Source organism: Argiope bruennichi, chromosome X2 (assembly GCF_947563725.1).
Source record: "Argiope bruennichi chromosome X2, qqArgBrue1.1, whole genome shotgun sequence".
In the NCBI taxonomy this organism is placed as follows: Eukaryota; Metazoa; Arthropoda; class Arachnida; order Araneae; family Araneidae; genus Argiope; species Argiope bruennichi.
Genome location: NC_079163.1, coordinates 107,359,651 through 107,386,969, shown reverse-complemented (window position 1 = coordinate 107,386,969; position 27,319 = coordinate 107,359,651). Strand labels below are relative to the sequence as shown.

General features: G+C 28.4%; 1 protein-coding gene across 3 annotated transcripts in view; it reads right to left on the bottom strand.

Moving 5' to 3' along the window:
• Positions 1–27,319, bottom strand: part of LOC129960196 (acetylcholine receptor subunit alpha-like) — a 333,853-nt gene that overhangs the window by 109,193 nt on the left and 197,341 nt on the right. For 2 of the 3 annotated variants that reach the window (XM_056073419.1, XM_056073418.1), the window contains exon 2: positions 7,104–7,243. The exons of the other annotated variant lie outside the window; for it this stretch is intronic. In XM_056073419.1, coding sequence (XP_055929394.1) covers positions 7,104–7,166 — 63 coding nt within the window. In that variant the 5' untranslated portion in view covers positions 7,167–7,243. The remainder of the gene's footprint in view (positions 1–7,103; positions 7,244–27,319) is intronic. 3 annotated transcript variants of the gene reach the window in all.

The window sequence follows — 27,319 nt, the reverse complement described above, 5'->3', positions numbered from 1 at the left end:
CTTTAGGATTTAAAATTATGAGCAGTGAGATATTTTAAACAGCAAAATAACAAAACGAATTTTCTCTTAAATTATGAATATTCCCTTGCTGCTTGACACATTAAAAACTACAATTATCCTAAATAGTTTTTCTAATCACCTTCACGGTCCATCTACTACGACATTGATTATTTTCTTCTTTCAGAGAGCTACACTCTTGATTTTAACCTTTTAATTAATATTATCGTATTTTAAATTCAACATGATTAATATCCATTCGCGTAGTCTTCTTCAAGATAAGCTCCTTAAGTCAATTAAAGAGGCTGTAAAAATTATGAAGTACGCAGTGATAATTGAGATAGAATTTTGAAGGTATAAGAAAAAAATGAATGATCGAGTAAAGATTGCAGTGTCTTAATTAAATGTGCATTAGACTCATTTAGAAATAGAATGAAAAAATTTCCAGTAGCAAAGACTATTAGAAACGGGACAATTTTTCACGTTGTATAAACTGCTGTGTGCTTAAGTACCATCGAGAATTTTTGAATGACTCTACTTTTACATAATATGCTCTTCTATAAATGAAATAAAGTCATATGATATATGATAAAAAATACAGCAAATAATTGTTGCGAAGCTATTTGCACAAAAGTTTGCACTTTCACTTCGAAAAATAAATCGCAGTATTCCTTTTCTAAAATTTCCTTCAAAACTTTACATATCTTTTTTATACTCATTATCAGAATTTTTATATCGGGTAATTAATAATAAAATTACAGATTTACAGTTAACCCAATTTTAAGAGATATTTCCCAAGCAGTATAATATTTGCTTTGCGTTTGAGTATTCGCAATACTACATTTGAAACAAAAATCTAGATATCTTCAATAACTATTAAAATGTTAATTGAATATTGGTTGAAAGATTAAAAATCTCATTGAATATATGGATCTAAATAATTAAAAAGGAACAATGTTAAGTAGAATTTTTGCTTTTACAATCAACTTGGCAAATTTGAAACATTATTTGCACTGGCTTTTACATCGGACAAAACATTATTGACAATAACATCGGAATTTCTTCTTACCGCATTCATGAAAATTGTAGATTCTTCAGAAAATTGCATATGAGAACATTAAAATATACTTTTAAAATGTTTTTCCATTGACTTGATAATTTTACAGGAACATAGCGGCGGTCAGATTAAGCAAATTTGTGCAATACCATACACACTATTAACCATTCTTTCACTTAGTCATTTTTTTTTCTTGCAGCAAACGCCTTCTGTTATTCTTTTCACTATTACTTGAAGCTGGCGGGAGCGGTCTCTCCGAAACTTTCTCGTAAACTCTCATATAAATGCACTTGTATAATATTAACCGCAAGAAAAGGACAAATAACAGATACAAAAGAGACTAATAGCTTATACTAAGAGACTTGTGTATTAAATTTTATATTTCTAACTTGCTTTGTTTTCTAGTTATCGCGATGACTGATATTCGCATAGCCATGCAGCCTGACTTCTGAATGGATTTCATTCAAAATTTGATGGTAATCGTTGGTGTAGATCACATACCAAATTTCATCCACCTAGCACAAATCATTTTTGAGTTATTTTGTTCATATACAAAAGGACACACATAAATAATTTCAAAAATGTGTTTTTCATTCTCAGGGACTTCTGAAATGTCAGAATCTCGAATTTTTTAATGATATATATATATAATTCTATTACTTGCTGATTGGTAACTAGTTATTAAATTTTGAGATGTTTATTCATTTAACTCATCATGTATACAGTCCATGTACCAATTTTTTTGTCAGTTCGTTAATGAATTTCAGCCGCAGGTTGCTCAAAATAGGGGGAGTTTAGTTCTTTTCTAACATTCTTGCATTAGTACTTAGTTAACATTCTTGAATTTTTCAAAATTTTATCAAAACAATTTCCTCTCGTTGTACTGCCTATTAACATGCATTAAAAAAACTTTTAATAGTCATCACTACTAAGAAGAGTTAACGTTGAATATTTTCTCTCAAACAAAGATAACTTCAGCATCTGAAATTCTTTCATTGTTATCTTTGCTTCTATGTCAAATTTTTTTCAAAACTTCAAATTATTAAAGATTTCTAACATTTAGCCGAGAATTGTTCATAAATGTGTGTTTGTTGGGCTTAAACAATATACACCTTCATGATCTTCAGCATGCGTATGAGGTCCTTTTGATACTATCTTTTCTGTTTTATTTAGAAATGCTATGCATTTATAAAAGTTTGAATATGTTAATTTTTATACTTTCGTGTAAAAGCTAGAAGAACATAAGAACATTAAAAATCAGTGTATCCCTCTTTTTACTGGGGGGTTTGGGGTCAAATTGACCCGTGCGTGTGCTAGTATTTCATATGTATTTAACTTTATGACTATGGTAACATATATATGTGAGCAGCAGAGACTCAGAGATCTTTACGCATGTGTTCCTACCCATAGTAATGAAGAAAGTTCAGATTCGTTTGCTAGTGATGAAACTTTGGAAAATGATCATGGTGCAGAACGGAAGAAGAAGCAAGTTCCTAGAAAATGTGAACGAAAATCCTATTCTTCTTGTAAAAATTATGTAAATCCTCATGTAAATATATTCTCATAACACTAAAAATTGTCTCGAATTTTATGATAAAAATTCAGTTTATTTTGAATAAGGAATCATAAAACCTTTTCTTGACTACGTAAATAAAAATTAAAGACAAATTATATTAATTTTCAAAATTGAATGTTAAAGATTCCTTTTCGGAAAAAAAACCCCTTCAAATGTAAACTATGAAAAAAGTATCAATTTTTAAATATTTTAATTTTTTTATACAGAAAAAACTACTTACTTAAAATAAATAAATTTTATATGAAAGGAATGGGGGGAATGAATACATGATGGGTATGGAATCGGGTTTGGAATGGGTTTAGCAATCGCAACATCCAAACATTCCTCTTGTTTTTGAATGAAATATATTTCTTGCAGTTGCACACTTTCACTGTGCTCCTATTCTTCTGGGGTGCATTTAATTCTAAAACTATATTAAACGAATCATTATCTAGAGCGATGGGTTATACGAGGGCATGACCCAGTTCTTGAAAAGTGTAATGGAAATATCATATTATATGGTCAATATTTGAATTTTTTATAGACTGCATTTAATTAATATTTTTATCATTTAAATAAGTTAAAAACAAAGAATAACTACAACTTAAGATTAGACGGAACTAAATACAAAATTAAAAAGTAATATCTGACTTTTGAGCATTCTGCATCAGTATAAGAATTCAATCAGAATCAATAAGAATTCTTAATTAGTAACTATAATTTTAAGTAAAATTTTTTGTAATTAAAACATTCCAAATAGGAAAACAATCGCGATCATTAGTATCGCTATGTTGTTTTCTTCGCAAGCAGCTGAATTCAAACCCAGTTTCCATATTAGCTCTAACTTGCATCATAAACTAAAATATTCAACTATAAATAACTTAACAACAACAAGAATAAAAATTAAAAATGCTTCAGTAGGGATATAAAAGAAAGTGATGCTTCTTGTTTATCAGCATGATTATGATAATGCACCTTAATGAGAACTTTACATACTCCTAAAAGACTTAAGAATTCTTAAACACGAACAAATTTTCCTAAAAGTATTTAATCAGAACTAGTCATTATTATTCTTTTATGGAACGATGGTTGTTTCATAACTGGAAGAACAAACTTCATTCCGCACGCTTTATCGAGCAGGATCTCCAAGAAAACATTGATAACAAAAATTTATGGGAAGTGCTTTTCGATAAGATGAGAAAGAATAAAACTCTAAACTTCAGATATTCTAAGAAATATGATGGAGCATTGTTGAAGTAACTTATCATCAATTTCCTCGCTAGGAACATTCGCTATTTCTTTGAAGTATAGCTTATCTTTTCTTCAATAAACTTTATAGAACATGTAATCGTCTCGATAATTGTCATGTGAAGAATGCATTAACATGCTTTCTCATTTGCCCAGATTCTTAATGAACAAAAAGTGCATTTAAAACCCATTTACTGACATAAAGCATATTTTTTTTTAATTGGCTACAAAGATCTTTCGTAATTAATTTGTTTATAGGATTTAGAGAATTATATTTGGTTCAGTGATATGCGACCGCACGTTTCAAAAGTAAGGACATGTCTTGATTAAAAAAAAATTTTGAAAATCCTAGACATTAATCAGTAAATATGTTTTACGAAATTTCCTAACCGTTTAATTAAAGTTTACATTGCAATGATTATTTTTTTAAATATTCTATTTTCTGTCCTATGAAACTGTATCATGATTTCAGTAAAATTTCAAGAGGTATTGATTTCCTGCCCTCTTCGACTACAATTTCCAGAGTGGTGGATTTGTGCTGAGAATGAGCTTTTTTTAACACAACAAAGGCACAACAATCCATAAGTGAGGGATTTGCAGGAATATGTTGAAAAGGTATATATGTAGTACCTGTATCAGTTTTGATTTTTTTCAAGAATATAGTGGTACGCTTCAAAGTATGGCTTGCAGCTTTGTTCTCATGAAACATCACTTCGTGAAATTCATTGGTGTAAGGAAATGAAATTTCTTTTATAAAAATCGGGCCTGAAACTTTCTCTTGATAGTACGCTGAATTGATTTTAATATTTTTTAAAAAATAATTCTTAATTTTAATTTCCAATTGTAGAAAAAATCTACAATCATAAATCCTTTACTGAAATTTTTTTTTTCTGCTTTGAGAGACCCAGGATTGTACATTTTCTTCGTAAATAGACCTGTTTTTGTTGCAGTCATTATACTGCTTAATTTGCAATTAAAAATCTTAATGCCATGCATATCGGAACGTTTCTGAATTATGGAATAGAACTATTTTTCTTCAGAAAGTCCACAAATATATTCTTCAATCCTCAACTTATTATATGCGACATTTTAAAAGAAGAGTAAATTTAAAAGTAGTAGATGATACTTCTCATTGCATATATTTTGACGGTTAGCGAAGTTCAATATCAATTTGCATTATTGTAATACATAAAAGTATTTTGGAATGATATGATATATTTAAAACTGTCTATAAATAGTATTAAGGAGAAATTTTGCCAACAGTTTGTTGAGTAGCAGTTAACATCCCAGTTAAAAGGTACATTTTCGGAGTGATTATTTTGAAACGGACGTCGTAATTCTGAAAAATCGTCAAATGATGAGGATGACACTTCAGCCGACACTCCCTCACGAAATTACCATTCCAGATCATTAGTGGCACGTTTGAATAAATAAATGTTACATGTAATATCAAATTCACTAATCGTACATTTTTTTAAGGTTTTCAGAATTTTTCTTATTTTTAAATATATCTAATTTATATAGCCCTACTATAATCTCTACTAATAATAAAAATGGATATATGTGTGCATGGTGGCACTCTATAGCCCAGATCATTTGACCTACAACTACCAGATGGCGCATATATATTTTTACTTGCGTATTACGGAGAGATTTTTTGAAATTTCAACTAGAATTTTATTTGATTAAAAATATCTGAACTTTGGCATTTTTCTGCAATAATTTGTAAAAATATCAATAATTTCCAAAAATGAATTTTACACCGTTTTAAAATTTGAAATATTTCCTTTTCAGTAAAACGAGTTGGAAAGTCTTGAAATTTTTTTACTGAATTTTGGTGATTAATTTTTTTTACCTAATTTCCAATAATAGCTTTCCCTGTTTCATAATCTTTCTGATGACGTAACTTTTGTTCAGTGTTGAAAACTATAGAAAACGGATTTTGTTTAATACGTGTGTAGTTTACGAGCCGTATAAAAAAGTAAAGTTACAATATCGCGAAATTTATAAGATAGCTGAAACATACATTTACATTTTTTTAATAGCTCTAAATATCATGAAACTGGTCTCCCTTAAAATGTATTAGTACAATGAGCGGAATATATGCAACATATTTAAAGTAGCACGTATTTAATGTCTGGCATTCCACGGTATGAACAATTTAACTGAAGTTATATTTGAACAATTTAACTGAAATTGAAGATAAATAATATAACGACGAACCAGTTGGTACGTCGAGATATTAGTCGCTGAAAGTGACTAGAAAAAAAAAGTTAATATAGGTACATTTTTAAACTGTGCAAATTTTTGCCTGTAAACCATGTTCTTTCTCGCTTCTAGTACGTTATTTAATACAGCATCATAGCTTTCATTTATTATTTTAAGAACATAATACTAGTAAAAGGTATGATAATCTTTCATACATTTTATTATTATTTTCTATTTTAATATTATTTTATTTGTTACAAAAATCTATGTGAGTTATTAAAGTCTGTAAAGTGCATAAGGGAACTAAACAATAACTAGAATTGTGGGCTAGCGTGATTAAAAGCGACAATTAGGGTTCATATCTCGAAAAGTTGGTTCCCAATGCGTGATTTAACCGAATTATCATTGCATTCTGCTCAGATTGGCTTCAAATAGATTTTCTGTACATGTAACACGCACAATGTCCACTTTCACACAGAACGTTTCTCCATTCCCTTAAGCTTAATTCACTCTCTCTCGTGTTTCTGAATTCCTTTGACACGCAAAAATAAACAGACGCTAATCTTTTGTTTGTTTTTTGAAGAAAGTTGCACTTCTTTCAGAGAATTATTGAGTAACCTTTTATAAATATTTTCTCACTAAATTACTGAATGTAAGGAAGAACAGTTAATAAAATAAGGCAGTAATCCATAATTTTCTCTCATCGTTATGTTCTAATTTATTCCTCGTTAATTTCCCCAAAATTAAATAAGGATTTGTGATTCATTTCTTTTTAATAGAAATTCACATTTTAAAATTATTTTTGAGAATTAATTGAACATTCACTTTTATTTGCTTCATTTTCGCTAAGATGTAACTAGATAAAAAAAAAAATTCGTCTCTTAAATATGTTGCCATTTCGGTTGAACAGAGAGTTCATAAGTTTTTATAAAAAGTTCCTAAAGTAGTTATGTACTATATAAGAGATTATTTTGTTCCCTGCATGCATGATGCATTAGTAAACCTCTTCAATGCTTAATAAAATAGTTTTATACTTACAACTTCGATCAGTTGTGACAACTTCAATTTTATGTGAACGGTCAGAGGATCAGTAACATTCATCACAGGTCGCACCAGCTTATTGTATCTAGATATGAGGTCGTCATAGAGTCTTCTAGCGTCTGGGTTTCCATCACTAACTGTAAAGAAACAAATAAATTATAAAGAAAATATAATTATAAAGATGGCACAAATTCAGTTAAAGGATTTTACATTATTAATGATTTTTCAATTATGGTTATTTAAATATTTTCATTTTCGGATGAAATTATGTATTTTCAGAAAAATGTCTTACAAAATTTTAGATTGAAGAGCATACATTAATGAATGCACATTTTACCTATTTACCTATTTTACCTATTTCATCACGTCTTTAACCAGAAAACATCTACTTCAGATACTTTAAGAACAAAAAGTAGCTAACATTTTTTTTTTTTTGAATTTACAAACTAAAAAGACACTAGCTGTTTAAATACATTGAATATTAATAATTAGCATGCATTTTCGTTTATAAATACCCAAAAAATAGGTTATGTTAGAACATTATTTAAATTTAACGTTTATATTGAATAAAGATATATATAGAAGTGAGAAACTGACAATTCCCTTAAGAAGAGGGATAAATAACAAACATAATTAAATACATGAGAAAGAATGCGTTCATTTAACAATTTCTTATTCTTCTGCTTCATGAAATTTAGTTACGAAAAAGCATCAATTTATGAAAATAATTTAAAAAATTAAATTAACAGTAAGAATATTTTTAACTTCTTGGATAACAAACATTGTTATTTAGTCTTAGAAATGCCTCAAACTAATATGCTAAAAATATTAATCCGCGTTAAAGCATGAACACCGAATTTGTCAATAATTCATCATTTCAAATCTTTATTTTTCTTTCTTTAATGGTTAAAAATTTTTTAATAAATGTTGTTAATTTTTACTACAAATAATGTCGTTTTCCAACTAAGAAATCACTAGTTTGTTAGGTAATAAATTCGTACAACTCTATTTAAATTGTGTGAATTTACATCATTGTCTTTAAATGGCTAACTAAAAATTTGTGTTGATCATGGATAACTAAAAAGGTTTGCAGAAAACATGACAATAACAGCATTTAAGCTTTAGAATGTGTTTACGGATACAGATACCTTTAAATTAAGAATAGCTGTCTTGTTGTTAGTAATAATTTGACATGGTTCAATAGGCACTAATTGTACGCATAGAAAAAAGTAAATTTCGTAAGTTTTTCAGAATTAAGAACAAACCGATTTACATACTAATATTAGTGCCCCCAGATGGAAAGAAATATAAAAAGTATGTTAAAGAATCTGCATCAGCTATTTATATGTAAAAGTTTCGTTTAATGGAATTTTGGATTCATATGATTCAATAGAAATGATGGCAATCTGTTTCAAATGAAAAACTTCAATCCAGTATTTTTAATACAGAAAATCGTTTAAATGCTTGGTCAGCTGCTTAGTTTGCAAAATATACGAGTCATCAAATTGTGGTTTATCATTTAAATTTAGAGATGATCGATGAATCATTTCAAAGAGCATTTTATATATTAGAATTTTCTTCTAGTTTTACCTGATTCAATTCTCCGTGATGTAATCTAGTATGCACCAAATGTTCTTGATATATTTGAAAATAGATACATAATCAAATCTCATGGAATAGAAGTTTTCCCCTTCTTTTGATTTTTGTTGATTTGGAATTTTGTTCATAGTTATTCTACCTCAAAAACTGGGAGAAGGGTTCCATGGATGCAATTTTTTTTTCTTTTATGTCTTATTTTCATATGAGTTACGCGCGCAGTATAGCGCGCAGTTCCACGATCAGTGTTAGAAGACGCGTGACTTGAATAAGGTTACTCTATGGAAGTGGTTCATGCTACAAAAGTCATAACAGTTAAATAAGGTATTAGACTGTACAAAATGAATATTTAATAACTCCTTGAGAGGATATAAATTCTCTACTTGCTTGTCTTGTTTTGTATCTTAAAAATTCAGTACTACTTTTTATTTATTTGTAAAAAAAGTATTTTACACAATGAGAAGAATTTTATTGCATGTTGCACTCTTTTACGTCAATTAATTAAATCTATATTTAAAATTAAAACTCTAAGTCGGCTTTTGAAACATCCTGCATACCTTCAGTGTTTAATGCATTCAAGTGGACGTTACAAATAAACCGGAACTGACTTCAGCTGACAAAAGTAAAACTAATCAGGCTGATCCTCCGTGATGAGTCCTTTGCTTAAAGGAAAGGGATAGTAAATTTCCATGTCTCATTTAAGCCAAGGGAAGATCATGAATTCCCAGTAGAAACGTCTGTTGCTGGTTCACAGGCAGATAAGAGAAATGAATTAATCACACCTAGAGTAGAATCAATGGAGACAATGGCTTCATTGCAATGTGAAGTCCAATGCAAAATGAACGATATTAAGAACGTACAACGCGAATGAATAATGCTGCGTTTCGTGGATTAAATGAAAGTTCTGAAGTTCTAAATGTGGCTTAGTTTCGAATTATTTATTATTTTCGTGTAGAAAATTATAATAATTAATCAATATTCTTCCGAGGAACTTGAATATTATTTCGTGAACAGAAAGCTTCACAAATTTTCTGTATTTTTAATCTAAATTCCTGTATTTTATTTTGTCAGATTCTAAACCAATTCGATTTCTCGTCTCAAAGATATTAATACAGATAAAGGAATGGAGAAAATAAGGAGTATCTAGGATAAAAAGACGAATTTATGTAATTGAAAATATATTTAAATGTTTTTAATTTCTATCCAAAATTAATCCCTTTGAATTAACGAATATAAAATATTATTTAATAAACCAGTTTCACAAGTTGTATTCAGTTTTCAAATACAAATTAAATGTATATACGTACGTACTGAACAAAAATATTTTATCCGTACAATTTTGATAGTATCTAATACTAAACAAAATAATAAAATTTTTTCATAAAATATGTCAAGAGAACTTTTACAGTAATCTGCATTTTTCTGTAAAATGTTTTCTCACAAAACTATTAAAAATTAATATATATCCTCTTAACATATTTAGAATTTACCGTTAATAAGTGCAATGATAAAATAGTGTTATGCATGAGAGGTATGTTATTTCTGTGTCTTCATTTTCATCGAATATTTTGCTTTCTGTAGCATGAAATGAAATAAAAAAAATCCTCTGACTATAATTAATTTTTTTAATTAATGAGATTATAAAATAAGTAAATATTAACAGAGAATTAAGCATTAATGGAAGTTATCACATTGTAGCAAGTATTGATAAATTATATATTATTATTGTTAAGCAATAAAATCAATTAAAACCTGTCAATCTAAAAGTAATTTATTTTTATGACAGTGGCGAAAATTTTTAGCAATATGAATTAGAAATAACATTACAATTGAAAGTTCGATCTCTGTAATATATCACATTGTTCAGTGATTCCACTGACAAACAGTTTTTATTTTTCTAAAATTTTCAATTTTGTAATAATTTTAAATAAAATTATCTATTTAACATAGTTTTAATTTAAAGAAGGGAAGTGCTTAGTAAGAAAAAGATATTTTGATATAAATCAGTATTTTAATTATTTTCTACATTCTTTATATTAATTTATATCCATTCACTCAACTTTTTTTTGAAAAATAAAAATTCAAGCAGTTTAGAATCAGAGACAAAATTGCACGGACAAATTCGGACGAAGTTAAGGGTATCTATTTTTATTGTAAAAATATCCATTAGTAATTTCAAACATCTAAGCTCGCGTTAATAGAACTTTCATACAAGTTTTAGAAATGTTAGTCAATGTCAAAAAGAAAAAATCCCGTAAAAAAAGAAAAGAATCAGGAATTTTAAATATATATATATAGGCAATTCTAAGGATTTACGCCATTAAGAAAATTGTTTGAATTGAATGGGGAGAAAAATTTGCGCGAAGCAAATCTAAGGAAAAGTGAAAGGAAGAAGATTTGCAATTTTTAGATCAATATTCATAAATAAATATCCAGTTTCAATAACCTGAAATATACAAGAAACGATTTCATCAAAATTCAAAGACACTAAATAGCTTCCATATACAAAATATTCAGTTAATATGATTCCATCGTTCAATAAAACACATCTGTGTGTTCCTTTGAATTTTTATATATAAATTTTGAGCAATCCGACAAAAAAAATTACTCTATCACGTTTTTGGAACTATGGAATTATTCAGTAACAGTGATTTTTGATGGAAAATTTTAAAATTTTAGTCAGAAAAATTGCAATAAAGAAATTTTAATTAAAAATGTTTTGATTATAGTTAGTTAAATCTAATCTAATGAATATGTTTAGAATTAATTTTTCAGATTACTTTGTCTATGTTCCTTATTCATTTAAATAGATAAATAAATTGTGATCAAAAAATAAAAATAAATAAAAAAACTCATTCTATTTTAGGTAAGTAATTTTTGCTATGGAACAACTTGATCGTCAGCAATTAGCACTAGAAGTACAAGAAGACCACCTATCACAAAATTACATTTATATAATAAATTATTAGCAACAAAGTGGTAAAATTTGTAATGTTTGAGGCCAGTGATTTTTTCCCTTCAAGTTCAATGAATTTTTTTATCATTTACAATTACTATAATAAACTTGTACCTAATTAACAATACTTTTTTTATATATAATGCCATAATATTGACAACTGATTAGAAAAATCACCGGCACAATTTTAGGTTAACGTATGTTTCCTGAAAACGAAGAAATCCAACTAATAATTATGAAAAAAAAAAATATTAACAATAAAAAATTCTTTAATGTATTGAAAAATGAAACAGAGGTTTAAAAAGGAGAAGCGATATTGTTTTCACGCCTGACATTAAGACTGCCATACACCTGAACTTTAATAAATTCTTTCGTACATAAAAGAGAAGCAGGAAACAAAAACAATCAATAATGTCGTTTTGACGCGCATCACGCAATAATAGTGCTTTTTTATGCTTATTTTGGCAAGATGCCGACGGTGTTCAGCATTACATGTATTGCAGAAAAATATCGATATTTGCATTTGTCTAACATTACTTCTATCCGTAAGTATAGGTTTATGTAGAGTCAACTGTCTTTTTGTTGATGCCACAATAATCAATGCTAACGAAAGCTCTTTTTAGAAAGCATTACGAATGCATTCGCAAGATGTGCCTTAAAGAATGCAGGCTTGTATTGTTATGGATACGAGAGACGGGAATATTTATTTTGCTGAATAATCCCCTTATTTTGATATGCTAGCTGATGTATTTGTAGGATGAGAATTTTAAGAATACTTGTGAAGTTTTTCTTCCAAGTGAAAGTAGCATATTTATGTTCCCATAAATATGGTCATATTGTTAAATAATGCATTGCTATTTAAGTAACGGAAATATTTTTCATGTCAAAGTGAAGTATTTCATTAAACGATTAGAGTCTGATATCAGTTTCTTATTTCTTTCTATAAAAAAAAGTTTAATATCATTTAGAGCTTCCATTTCCAATATCGATATAGAAGAAAACATATCAAGAGATATGTCAGCTTTAAAAATAAGCTAATTGATACGAATGAATATTTTCAGCATCAAATACCTTTAATGAAAATAAAGTATAAGAGTTCAAAATACAAATGTTTGTGTACCTAAGGAAGAATATATTTAAAGTATTGGTTCATCACACAATCATCACAAGAATATTCATGGCTTAAATTCAATTAATATAGGGGAAAAATTTATGATGTCTGATAATCCTGAACATTTAAGAATCCTGAATCATAATTATAAATTAGGACGTTTTGATATAGTTAGAAATAAAGATCTGCTTTGGATTTTAACTTGAAAATGAAACTGATTTTACATCATAGCATGACAACAAAATCAATTTTTAATTTAAAACCACAAATTATATAAAATGTAGCATTTAGTAATAAATTATTTAATCTCTAGAAGTCACGAATGGAAACATTAAATTCGCATCACTTTATTATGAAAATATAACATTTTAAAATCAAGATTATATATTCAAGAGCTGTGAGTCTTGATGAATTCTTACAGGTAGAAATCACCTAAGTTCAAGAAGCTCAACAGGAGGCAATACAGAGTATCAACCAACGGAATTCGGATCAATAATCCTTTGTTTCTACAAGGAGTGAAAATGCTTTAAATTTTTATGGAAACATTCGGGCTATAATAAATAATTCTATCCGTTTCCTAGTCAAAATAATCGTTAGAATTACCTTTCATTCTGATTCATATGATCGTTTTATTGCAATAAATCAGACTATAGTTTTTCGAAAATTCCCGACAATGCTAGCATGCAATTTTCCTTCAAATATTTATCTACCATCGATGCTTACTTTGAATAATATGAATAAATAATTTAAACGTTTTTTGGATTCAAATACCTTAGGTTATTTGAAATGTGCATGAACATAACGTTAAAATACGAATGAGTAGTTTTAGATAAATGTGTCGAGGATTTAAAACACAAAAATTTAGTATACAATATAAAAAATGAAATCTTAGAAAATTAATATAGTCTCATTTATTTCATATTTAATTTTCCTTCTTAATAAGTGAAAAACCTTTTGACCTGATACTATGTATTGTCATAAATGTTTGATGTGTTATGTTATCATGAATCCAACAGTAAACATTTTCCATGGAAAAAACTTTTTCTGGTAAAAAAAAATTGATTAATTTTATGACGTTTATTTGCCTAGTTTGATTCCCATTTATTACTTAATTTAGTGTTATTAAGTATAAAAATTTATTATTAACTTCACTTTTTAATTTTAAAAGCACTAAGATCTGCATTTTGGAAGCAATCTACATTTTTTTCATGAATTTCAACAGTGTCAATAATAGAAAGTTTCTCCTGAATAATTAAGTGCAGCAACTGTTTTATGCCATTTTTCCCTGTTTATAAACTCCAATCCTTTATTTCAGTATTTAACCTTCCGTCGGGCGCAATGCAAATCCTAACACGATCCGGCGCAATTCATCTAAGAGATTAATGCACTCAATTAATGCAATTTTTGAAGGTATGTTAAAAAAACATATTAAACAGAATTTTTCACTTAGATTTGAGTATATTTAGGCTTTTAGATAACATTTTAATTTTTCTTTGTTGTTTTTATTGATAAATTTGAACAAATCGTGAAATTGTTCCAAAACACTTTTTTTCTCAATAACGTAACTTAAAATTCACATTAACTTCATAAAACAAGTTCAAATGATCATGACTCGTGACTTCATCTCACAGATTAGTTGCGCCCAATGGAAGGTTAAAAATATCACTTGGTGCTTTATTGAACAGTACATCTAATGTAAAAGAATTTATTTTATTCTTTGCATGCATTTATAATAAAATGCATTACATAATTTTGGAAGTTAGGAAATTTTCGCCCAAAATATTTGACGATGGAACTCTCATTTTATTCCTGTATGCGAGTAAAATAAATTTAATTTATTCCCTTTGGTAAGTGTCAACAGCAGGCGAATGTTCACAAAATTACTCTCAAATTTTTATTTTTATGTATTATGGACAGCTAACACTTAAGTATTTTAAAAACATTTAAGATATAAGATGTATTCATCGAAAAATTCTTTTTATTCTACTATTTAATGAAGAATATTCTCCTATTTTAGAATATCAAAATGGTTTTAACCCTTCAATAAATATGTGATTAAAAGAAATGAAAGCAAAGACGATCGTAATTCCCTTTATAAAGGATATCATAACAAGAACATATACTTTACAACTAAAGACCACTTTTGGGATTTAAGAATTTTATTTATTGTCTTGCAATAAAATTTTCCTGAAATGTATGGATTAAATAACTCAAGAATATTTGAGATAAATCTTGTAATTCCTGATCAAAAATTACTACCAATAATTCAATATGAATAGTGAAATGCTTATTTAGCGGTAGTATGAAATATTTTTCTGGGTGAAATATTTAAAAAAAAAAAAAGAAAGAAAATTTTTAAATACTTCCTAATTCCTTAAAAGAAAAATGTGTTATTCAGTGCAATTAACAGTATGATTTCAGATTAGGCTAAATAAAAGAGATCGAGAATATTTATATGATTCCGTTCACCGCACATTAATGAGTCCTTAAGTCAAATTCAATTATATTAATTGCCAGGATTTAATTCAAATGGAAGGTTTTGGTCAATTAGAAATTAATCAAAATATGAAGATGGAGTCTAAGCCGGCAATCCGTCCCAAATTTCCACATCATGTAATTAAGATGTCCGTGAGAAGAGTTAATGTTTACTAATAGACCTACATACGTATTGGATCTTCGGTGAAATCGAATCTTTGATCTGCGTGCCTCTAATCCTATCTATGTGCTGCAGAGAAGAAAAAAAAAGTCAAAGTTAGCTGACTAAGAAGTAAGATGCAGATTGCTTTTAAATAGGATATACAGATAATTGATTATTCCTTGCACTCATTCTTGCTCCACATAATGTGGCTCCATATAATATGAACCAGGTTTAATCTTTTCTGATAAGAAATCCGCAGTATATTTTGATTAAAATAAGTAAAATTTTTGTTAGAGTTTTGCTTAAACGAATAATAAATGAACTAATTTTATCGCCGACACCACTTTCTCCATTGAGTTTCGCATCTCTAGGGTCAAGAATTCAAATACGTCGTCACACAATTTCAAGCTTTCTGATGTGTAGATTTCACTGAAGTGTGTTCTTATTCGAATCTTCTGAGCTAAAGGCGTCTTCAGGCTCTTTTTAAGAGTGAGAATCCCTTTGTTTTAATTCATTTTTAATACTTAATTTTTTTTAAATGTATTGTATTATTGGTTTGCTGTTGTACCTAATAAATAGATTTAAAGTTAATAACCCTTGCCTAGTTTTTGAACTGCCCTCCAAAAATAAATCGTCCTTCTCACAATTCAAAGATGTTGTTTCCTTAAATAAATAGATGATATAAATTAACTTTTGAGATATCTGAGAGTTATATTTGGCTAGTAAATATCTCAATGTTTAAATCCGTGTTTTTTAAAAGAAAGATTATATAGCGGAATATAAGAATATCGAATATGAGTAACTTGATTTTTAATACAAAATTTAATAAATAATAAAGCAGATTAACGCAAAACATGTGATACAAGTAAAAAGCTTAATCGATCATATTATTTTAATCTAAATTTTTAGAAAAATTATAAGAAAAATTTTATCTGTAAATGAATTTTGTGCATAGTGGATTGGAGAATATCATAGGAAGATCAAGGGATCTATATTATGATCTATTTTGTGACATTTCAGACATAAAATGAGAAACCAATTTTGAAAGTGTTATTTAACAATTTCAAGTACAATATAACATGAAAACATGCAGTTTTAAATTAGTTTTGTGCAATTTGTAAATTCAATTATAAATGATTCAGAACTATATTCAGCTCCCTTAATGATTAATTTTCCTAGCTAACAATTCAGTCAACTCTAAAAAAAATAGTGGATAATTTTAAAAAAAATTTAGTATTGCCTACGCAAATACTTCTAAAACACTCTTAACTACTAAACATTTCATTAAAATCTCCCTTAAGTTTCTGTAATTAATTTAGGTTTACAAACTATATAGTTATTTTTAAAAAGTACGTATTTACTTTAAAGAATCTTTCGTAGCATTCAGAAAGTTTGTATCCGTATTGAGAATTAATGAAAATTATTGTGAAAAGAAACTTAAACTTATTTTTGATGAAGGGAAAAAATTATTATGCTTCTGCGAAGTAACAAATCTAATTAAGTAAAATATCTTTAATTTAAACTCCAAAAAATATTTTATCAGAACGAATCGCTTTGAAATTAGTACAAAAATGCTACACGCTGGAAAAGAATTTTCTCTATAAGAAAATTATTAAAATAATGAAAACTCACATTAGAGTATAAGTATCTTATATTCTAATTATTTTTTATAACAAAATAAATACTGGAAAGCATTAGTAGTTAGTTTTTGTAATTAAACTTTTCTAGTACACTATATAGGATTTTTTGTCGTTAGCTGGTTGGGTAATTCATGTTTGCGATAAAATAAAAGATTTCGAGTTTGATTATTTACATCAGGATTTCAAAATTTTGATGACTTTTCTTTTGAAAATGTTGAATTATGTAATAAATATTATAACTTGCCGTCAAAAAAAGGCTTGCAATAAAATAGAAAACTTTTAGATAAATTATTTACATAAGGATTTCAAAAATTTAATGACTCTTCTTTTTAAAAAACTGAATACCTAATATATAATAATTTTATTCCTGAAAATTCGAATCTAGTTAATTAAAACATCTTTGCATAATATTTAAATTATCATAATTAAGTAACATGTTCCAATAATCCACAAAGCTAAAAGTGATAAAAAAAACAATATGTATAAAAATGTAAATAATCATTATAATTAATATAAAATAAGCGCAACGATATTAAAAATTACAATTGTTGAAAAATAGTGGATTCTTAATACCATCCAGTATTACTATTTTTAATTTATAATGCATATGATAGTAAAGAGTGTACTAGATATGATAGTAAAGAGTAAACTGTAGACAAATCAGATATTGCTAACAATATATATATATAATTAGATTAAACGAGATAAATGAGAAAATTAACGATGTGTCGTTCAAAGGATTCCTTTCTTTAAGCCTATTCTTTAATGGTAAGCATGCGTAGCTTTTTTTAAACATATTTTGAGTATTATTATTCATGTTTCTATTGAAAGTGCTTAAAAAACTTTTCTTAAAGGAAATCTAGAGTTTATTAAAAATAGATGCAGATATCAAACATTTTCAGAATAAGAAATACGGATTGTATATTTCTTAAAATATATGGATATCTAGCACAAAAAATGAATGAGTTAATTTTAATAATTTATTTCACATCAAAGTTAGTGTAAATCCTTTTCAGGAGAAAAAATTCTAACAAGCATTCTATAACCTTGCTGAGTAGCAATAAATACAAGTTATATTATGATAATGTTTTTGAAAATTGAGCCAAAGAGATTCTGAGATTTCTTTTTGAAAAAGGTTTAACAAATAATTCCAAAAATCTTTAGGTCTTGAAAATGTATAAATGCTAAATAATTTTTCTTAGGTGATAAGAAGTCAGTGAGGAACTAATATAATTGAATAAATCAGTTCCACGTTTCAAATATTTATTACATAAATTATCTTTCAGAAAAATGTAATCAAAGATTAAAAGATTATTATTATCTCACATTGTATTAAACATTTCTTCTGGCCGCAGAGACAGAGTGTTTAGGTCTCGGTTTCGGACTGCAGAATACCAACTTCAAAATACAAGAAATCTGCCCTATATAAGGCCTTGGTGTGCTTTAAATTTGCAATCGGGGGCCGAATGTCTTCCTTTTGATGTGATTTTGAAATATAGGGAAGGCGATGTCTGCCAACTGAGGTTTCAGCCTCGTCATCTGGTGTTAATTCAAATTTATGAAGTCCGTCCTCAAGTAGTCCGAGAATTGTTTCCAATCGAAGTGTTAATAATTATGCTAAACCATGTGATTACCATTTTGCAAGTTTACATCAAATTCTGTAAAATGTTGAATTTTATTTGAAGAGGAAGAATGGGTGAGCAACCAATAGGAAAAGGATATTATTTCCTTTTCCTACTAATTAGGAATAAAATTAATATAAATTTCTTTTCAAAAATTAAACAAATAAAAAAGAATTGTAAATATTATTCCGTCCTAACTTATGCGTTCCGTAACACTTTATCAGGTATTTTTCGTTATATTTTGTGCACGTATCTTTCGCCCTTTATATCGGAATATTGTATCTTGCTAAGACTGTAAAAATGACATCGAACTGAGCATCAAAAGTCAACCAGGGAATATGCTGGGACGCAGGCTTCGCACGATGTTGGAAAGAAGACCTTAAGAGCTTACTAGACTCTTCGAATGAGCAGTTTAACAATCCTTGGGGACAAATGGACTTCCAGAAAGGCAGATAATATTCTCTTGAAAGATATTCTTTTCGAAACTGTTGTTGTTTATTCTGAAAAAAATTTCTCTTGAGATCGATTTGGGTGTAAAGGCGGACAGGAATATTTCAGTGCATTTTTAAATAAATACACAGAAGATTTTAAGGCTAGACAAGAATATTTAACAACTTTATTTCCAATAGTAATTTCTATTTCTGGAATTTTAAGCTTGAGTAGTAGCTACTTTTTTTATTTTCTTATTGAGTCAATTTTGAAATTTAAAATAATTTAAGCGCATGATCATAATTATGCGCTTAATTTTTAAAGTATTAAAAATGTAATCATTTAAAATACGAAATTTTTTTAAACCTTATAATTAGATAACACTTTTTACTTCGGGAAAATTTATTTGGTTTCATCTCAGATTTTGAAAGATAACATGAACGACTTTTATTCTTTTAATTTAATGCAACGCATGACGTCGTCCTGGCATAGGGGTAGAGTGTCTTCCTCGTGATCTGGACGTCCTGGTTTCGAGTCCCTGTTTGGGCATGGTTGTTCTTCCATTGTTCTCTCTGTGAGATGTGTGAATATGCCCTCCTGTAAAAAGGGGTTATGCAAGCGATTGAGTGATGCGTGAGTAGCGAAGTCGTCCTCTTGGCACTAGTTGCCGCTACTAAAAAAACAAGAGGCGCTCCGCTCGAGGCTTAAATCGCTGTCTCCGTAACAGCGGGCTTGTCCATGGCAAATGCAATAAGAAACAACAAAAATACAACGTATAACTTTAGGACACATTATGTAGTTGAGAATACATTTTACAACTTAACGTATATCAGTGTTAAATATGGATATACATTAAGTTGTGATCTTTTTGACTCAAGTCACAGTTTTTAACTCTTTATTTACCGAATTATTTTACCATCAATTTTTTATATTGATCTTTGAACCATTAGTTATGTTTTGGTACAGAATAACTAAAGGAAGAAGAAAAAATCTTATTATCAGGTTTGTTTTGCAATTAAAATATATTCTTTAGTTCATCAATTTGTTTGCACACGTAGTATAACAAAAAGTTTATCAGGTGTAAGAAAAATTGCGAAATTTCGAACTTCCACCTAGAAGACTTAAAAATTATGATCGCGATTAATTACACTTATTGAATTTTTAAAATTTTACTTTAGCAAAGCACTACTTTTAAGAATATAATAGCTGATGATGAATGTCCTTTGCTGCTATTATTTTTCAGTATAAAATTAAATGTATTTTGTTTCAATTATCAAATTAATACACATTCTGAATGCAGATGTTTTTAGTTTTAGCGAATGCTAGACATTATTTAATTTCTATTGTGGAAATGATAACGTGTCAGAAAAGAGTTGAGTGAGAACATTCCGATATATTTAATGTAAAATAAAACTTGTTTGTCACAATGTTTCTTCATTACATATTCAAATCTAAGCTCACAATTATGCTAAGGTTAAAATGCGAAAAGAAGACGAATAAAAGAATACTTACAGAGATTGTCAAAATAATATAGTAACAAGAGCTTTAATACTGCAGTAAGTCGAAAATTGAAATGGAAATAAACTGGAATGTTGAGTAGCTAATTTTTTAAACAATAAAAAAAAAATGTAGTTTGCATCGACCGATTTGGATTGATATATATCATATACGGTGGGTAATGTACTTCCTTTGTTGTTCAAAATGTAGTATTTTTGAATGTCTTGTGTGTAAAATACTCTGTTGGTAATATAGAATGTTTTGTGAAAAACTTCTGTAAAACTCATGCGGTCACATTTCTGCTGAAAGATTGTAGAAATACAGAAGTGATGAAAATTGCGGAAACCTTTCGGGAAAATGCATTTCGCTTTATTATTAAACCTCCATTTATTGGTTAGAATAAAAAATATTAAAAGTTAAGAATTTGGTGAATACCCTGAGCTTCTTCACCATAGATCTAATCTACATAAAACTGTCTCCAAATTAATCTTTCATGAATAATAAACTTTAAAATATTTTTTTTTACCCATTTCATATTTTTGCCTTACTATTTATTGGTTACTTAACAGCCGAGTTTATTTGGATTATGACCATAGAGTCAACTTAAATCGATAATAATTTAGAATTTTGTAACTTGATATTCTCATGTTAAAGTATTCTTGAAATTATCTTTATTTTATGTCTCAGTATTATGTCTCAATGTATTTATGCCCCAGAAATTTAGATAAAATCGAAATATATCCTTAGAATATCCTCCCAATGGGCAATTACAAATTGAGATGATCCTTTGGAGGGAAGAAATTGATGTCGCATAAAAAGCCTGAAGGCTACATAAAATTCTGTAATACACTTTTCAGTCTGATAAATTTCTGAATGAGGAAGGTACAGACCCACTTAGATCCGTTGTCTTCATCTATTTTTCTATGTGATCTAAAGTCTAATACTTCGAAATGAATTCTTTGTGTAGCCGTAGCATTTAAAACTCTCAGTCAAAAGCTTTCTAAGAAAATTTAATTTACTAAGTGCAAAATTTTTGAACTTCTCCTAGCGGCATTATTTCCTTTCATAGGGAGTCTATATTTCCTATAAGCCTGACACGCAACTTTTAATTTATATTTGTAACAAACATGTTTTCAAGGATTCAATGTTCTGGAAGAAATTGTAAACATTTTTGTATATATCTAATTTTCAGAAAGAGGCTTAATTTTACTATTAAAAAGGCAGGAATGATTATCTTTACTGTACATTTTTATTTAAACGACATTTTTATTTTCCGAAAATCAAAATTGCTTTTTTATAGCTTAGAAACTAGATTACGTCTTTTATTTTCTTTTAATTTTTGGAGAAAAATAGAATAAATTTTTAAAAATTATGGAAATATGATTATTTCTTCCACAATCAAAATCTAACTTTTAATATTGTACAAAAATGATTATTTTTATTTAAGAATAAATTGCTTCCCAAAAGTTTTCGTACTTTCGAGAGTTTTAATAAAATACTGATCTACCCTCTGTTAAAAATTAATATTTCGGAATGAGAATCTTAAAATAATATCTACGATCGTTTCTTAGTAAAATTTCATAAAATATTTTAAGAACAAGGGATTATTTTTGAAAAAAATATTTTTAAAAAGCAAAAGCGTTCGTACAATTTTAAGAAATCAACACTTATTTATAAATATTATAATATTTCGGTCAATTAATATTAAATAGAATATTCTTCAGAATCCACAATTTATTTTAAATGACTTTTTATATAATTTTCTCGTGTTTGATATTGTTGTTGTCATTTCTGCATCAAAGTTTTTCCACTTTACTGTCCTTATTGTTTGTAGTTTTGTTTTTGGATTAATGTTGTATCTTCATAAATTTCCAGATTTCTTCAATAAGGTTGACTTCCCAATTCCAAAATAAATTCTATTAGGTTTAAATCCAGCAACTGAGGTAGTATATTTCGATTATGTGGTTAATTATAGAAATGCAGAGGCAAAATTTGGGAACAACTTGCTTAGGATCATTATCCTGATAAAAACAAAGTTGTTAAAACTGGGGGGGGGTGAGAATTCTAAATTGTCTTTTAAAACATTTGAATAAAAACATTATTCATCATTCCATCAATAAATACTAAATTTTCTACTTCAGATGCATGCATGCTCCCCCGCAGAATTCAATAAAGTATTTTGGTTCAAGTACTTTATTTTATCTTCTTCATACTATCAAAAACCAAGAATGTTGAGATGGCCTTTATATACAAATAATCCAATAAATTTCAGGTTAATTTATTATAGATTTCGCAAAGTATAACTTTCTACCTTTTGCATTAACAAACTTTTTCTCCGGTCTGAATGTCGATGTAATCAGGTGATCTGAATACACATTGTAAGTTTAATATGAAACTGAAGAATAAAATACTTTGGAAAACCTTGTGGAAATCTTTGCAGCACTCAAATGTGGATTTTTCAGAAAATGTTTAATAATAAATATCTTATTACGTTTCAGTTAACTTTTCTGGATAACATTTGCCTGCCTTTGATTGAATTTTCTTCTTGAAAACATTTTACCACAGATTATTTTGTAGAGTTGGATAAATTTAGCAATATGCCAATTGATTTACAACTATACACTATTGGTCAAAAGTATTGCAAGATTGAGAAAAATCGCATTTTTTCAAGAATAAGAATAAAAGACGTTATTTCATTTCAAAAAAGAATAAAATACAAGTAAAATGTACTTGTTATCGGTATCGAAATCCATTTTGGTTCCCCCAGAATAAAATGAAATAAAGAATAAATTTCAAGTTCTTTTGATCAGAAAAGAAAATAAAAGAGTTCAGGTTAACTGAAAAGCACTTAATATTTAAAAATCACTTAAATTTAAAAAGCACTTAATATTTAACTGAAAAGCACTTAATGTTTTGCAAATGTAGCCTTAACCTAAAATAATAAATGTTTCGATATAGAGGTCAGAACTGAACTGAAATGAAATTTAAAATTAATTGTAAAGCTTTTCTTTCCTTTTTTTGATATATGGCAGGGTGCTAGATCTTGCTGAAATATCTATTTCTGCCTTGGAAACATGTCACAAGCACGACGAAGCAATTGATCCTTCATCACACCAACATATTTGTCACCATTCATGGTTTCCTGTACAAACTGAAGTCGTCCAGTTGACTGATATGATATGCACCTCCATACCATTACGCTTCATGGGTGTTTTAATGTACGAACCAGGCATTCTGGCCTCATGCTCTCCTTTGCCTTACGCCAAACGTGGCCAGGCTTGTCAGGCATTAAAGAAAAGCGATTTTTATCGCTTAATATAATTTTTCTCCATTCCCAAATACTCCAATTTTTGTGCACCTTGGACCACTCCAATTGTTTTTTCCACATTGTTTTCGTCAGTACTCATTTATTTTAGGTGCTTGTGCCTTGTAACCAGATTCACAGAGCCTCTTGAGAAATGTTCTGGGACTGGCAATGACAGACGTGGATTCATTCCATTCTCTTGCAAGTGTAGCAGAACTGGCAAATCTATTTTTAGGGCTTAATCGTGTCAATATATCATCAGCACGTTTAGAAGATAACCTCAGACGACCACTTCCAAGCTTTTTGTCTACGGTTCCTTCGACTTTGAATTTCTTTATGAGATGTGAAGCAATCGACTCACTGCAATCGCACCAATGAACAATCCTAACATTACAATTGTTTTCTTGATGTATTAAAACAACAGCCTGTCGCTTCTCAAGAGTTATTTCACAGATTTTAAAATGAAATTAGCAGTTTAAATTGAAAAGCAATGCACAGCGAATGCACTTTAAGAGCGCAACAAACGAAATGAAATCCTTCGTAGTCGGAGCGATTTTATAATAAACTACCAGGATGACACAATCGTTACAGACGATTGCTTCACAATAGATGACGCAATAGTTTCAAACTTCTCCACCACATTTATACTAGAAAATATAACTTTAAATGAAAAAATATTATTTTTGAGGGGCTTATTCTTGAAAAAACGTGAATTTTCTCAAAATTGCAATACTTTTGACCAGTAGTGTAATGATAAATAATCACATTTAGAATGGAGTTTCTTTTTTCCTTACGATTTCGAAAAATCTTAAAATAAAAATGGAATGGATGTAAGCACAAAGGAATGCAAGGCAAATCATTTTTATAATGCCATAAAATTGCAAAAAAAAAAAATGACAGATGATCATTTTAGCTCTAAATTTATCTGAATTTTTTTATATACGATCATTTTTGGAACGTTTATCCCTGTCTTCCAGCATTTTCTTTGTAAAATGAAATAATTATATTTTTCACCAGAATCACATGGAGTTGATATGAAAAAATGGTTCACTTCATGCTCAATTTCAGTTCCAGGCTATAGCGATTTTTTCATATTTTAAGAGTGTACCAACACTTTTGGGAACTATTGTACGTACAGAAATCCCCTATAACTTCGCAATCTTCAGAACAATGAAAATATTTTTTTTTGTTTTTGTTTTGTACCTTGTGATTTTATTCCAAAAATTTCATTACAATTAAGAATGCGATTTTTCATGTATCTTATACAATGGTTAAGACATCGAAAATATTTTTGATTTTTAAATTTTCTTGGATATCATTTTATAGAGTTTTCCTAGATTGTGTTGATTACTTTTGTAATAATTATAGATACCACCACTTGAAAAGAAATCATCCATGTATAATTTCATCAACATATGTCTCAGAATTTCAAAAACTAAATTTCAATTTACAAGCTATTTTGTATGCTGAATATAAAACATTATATTAATTTTAGTGCCTCAGATACGAAAAACTCTTTCATTATGATAATAAGCAGCAGGTATGAATGTAATATATGTATTGTGTCATATCACAGTTTCATAGAATTACAAGAACTCGTATAATATGAAAATAAAAATAAATATTTTTGATAATATTTTGAAACAGTAGCTGAAATTTTAATTAAATGCCTTAAAATATCGTAATTCTTCGAAACATTATAGAAGAAATTACAGATGCCCTTTTAAAATGGTGTTCTGAATAAAAGAAAATGTCCCTTTCCCCTCCTTTCGATTCCTGAGAGGATAAATTATGGGCTCCGTATCAATCAACTATTGTTCACATTTATAACTAACTTAGTACTTTTTGCTGAGGAGACACACAACAGAAGATATAAGTAAAATTATCTACAAGGTAATTATAAATTCTGCCAATCAAATATGAAAGAAACTTCTAAGTGGTACCAGATTCATGCCAGCTTGACTTATAAAAAGTTGCAGCTTCGTCATCGAAGCTAAAAGCAAGAAATAAAAAGTTAAAGAAAACAAGAACAACATTGTTATGAGTGTAAAAGTAAAGAATCTCTTAAGAACCCATCTTTTAGAGCAAAGAATTTAAGACACGGTTTTGTTTCGGATATACACGCTAACAGTACCCATAAAATGTTAAATGTGTACGTTTGGAAGTACGAAAGCATTAAGACTTCTTTGTAAGATGTACAGTTTTGTCGAGGCAAGGACCCGGTTCTTACATTGAAGATTTCTGAAAGCAACGAAAGCAATTCAGCGGAATAGTATACTTGTGTGACCCAAGAGAATTTACTTGTTTCGGGACGATCGAACACTGCCTGTGAAATCATTTGAAGTATTCAGAATCTTTTAGAAAGTTTTTCTCTGATATAATTCAATGACTAAGTCTTTTGGAGTTTTTGAATGTTGTCTTTCTTTAAAGAAAAGTGAAAAGCATTCTTTAAAATCGATTGAAATACAGCAAGAGAATAAGAGAGAGTTACTTTTATAAGGAAGAAACTTATATACTAAAACAAAATATCATATTCTTGCATTTAAAGTCTAAACTGTATCGGGAATTTATCGTAGTGTTAGATTTTAAATAAATTTCAAATAAAAGCTTATTTTCTTGCATACGAATCACACAAGGAGTTAAAAACAATTTAGAATTTTGAACTAGAAATTATAATAATTATCCACGTTTATATATTTTCAGAATAATATCTGCCGATCTGTCTGTCTGTTAATGTAACTCAAAACCGCTTTAAACTAGATGGATGAAATGTCGCATATGCAGTGGTGTTTCATATTTGTATATTTCAAGCAGATTTTAAAATAAATCCATTCCAGTTGTCAGATTACAAGTGAATGAGGGAATTATAAAACGTAAAAAACTATATAAATAAAATTTGCTACATTTACGTCTTTAATGCACATTCTTATCAAATTCTCAACCAAATATATTCAGAGATTAATTGTGTATCGCTCGTTCATTTCGTATGCAGATAAAATCTATAACTCAAAAGAGAAATGGATGAAATAAATGAAAAGTTTTATGTGATTTTGAGGCTACAGTTGTATTTACATGTCAAACTGCAAAAAAGCGTCAAAATTTGCCATCGATTTTCAGATCCTTGTATATTAACCGCATGCCAGGAATTAATCGCAATGATTGCGGGTTGAAATCAGTACTAGTTCTATACTCACTCCACAGATCTACATTGTGTAGCTATTGCTCGTTAATGGCATGCAAGGCATTCGTGACCTTATCAAAGGTCATGAACACAATTTATGCATGATGTAAAACAACACATTTAATGCAGAGTATGCGAGAATGTTTTGGGAATCTACTCCCATTGGTTTATGCAGTGCATTAATATTGCTTTATATTAATTACTTCCTTTATTCCATCTATTTTAAAAATAAAATTGAT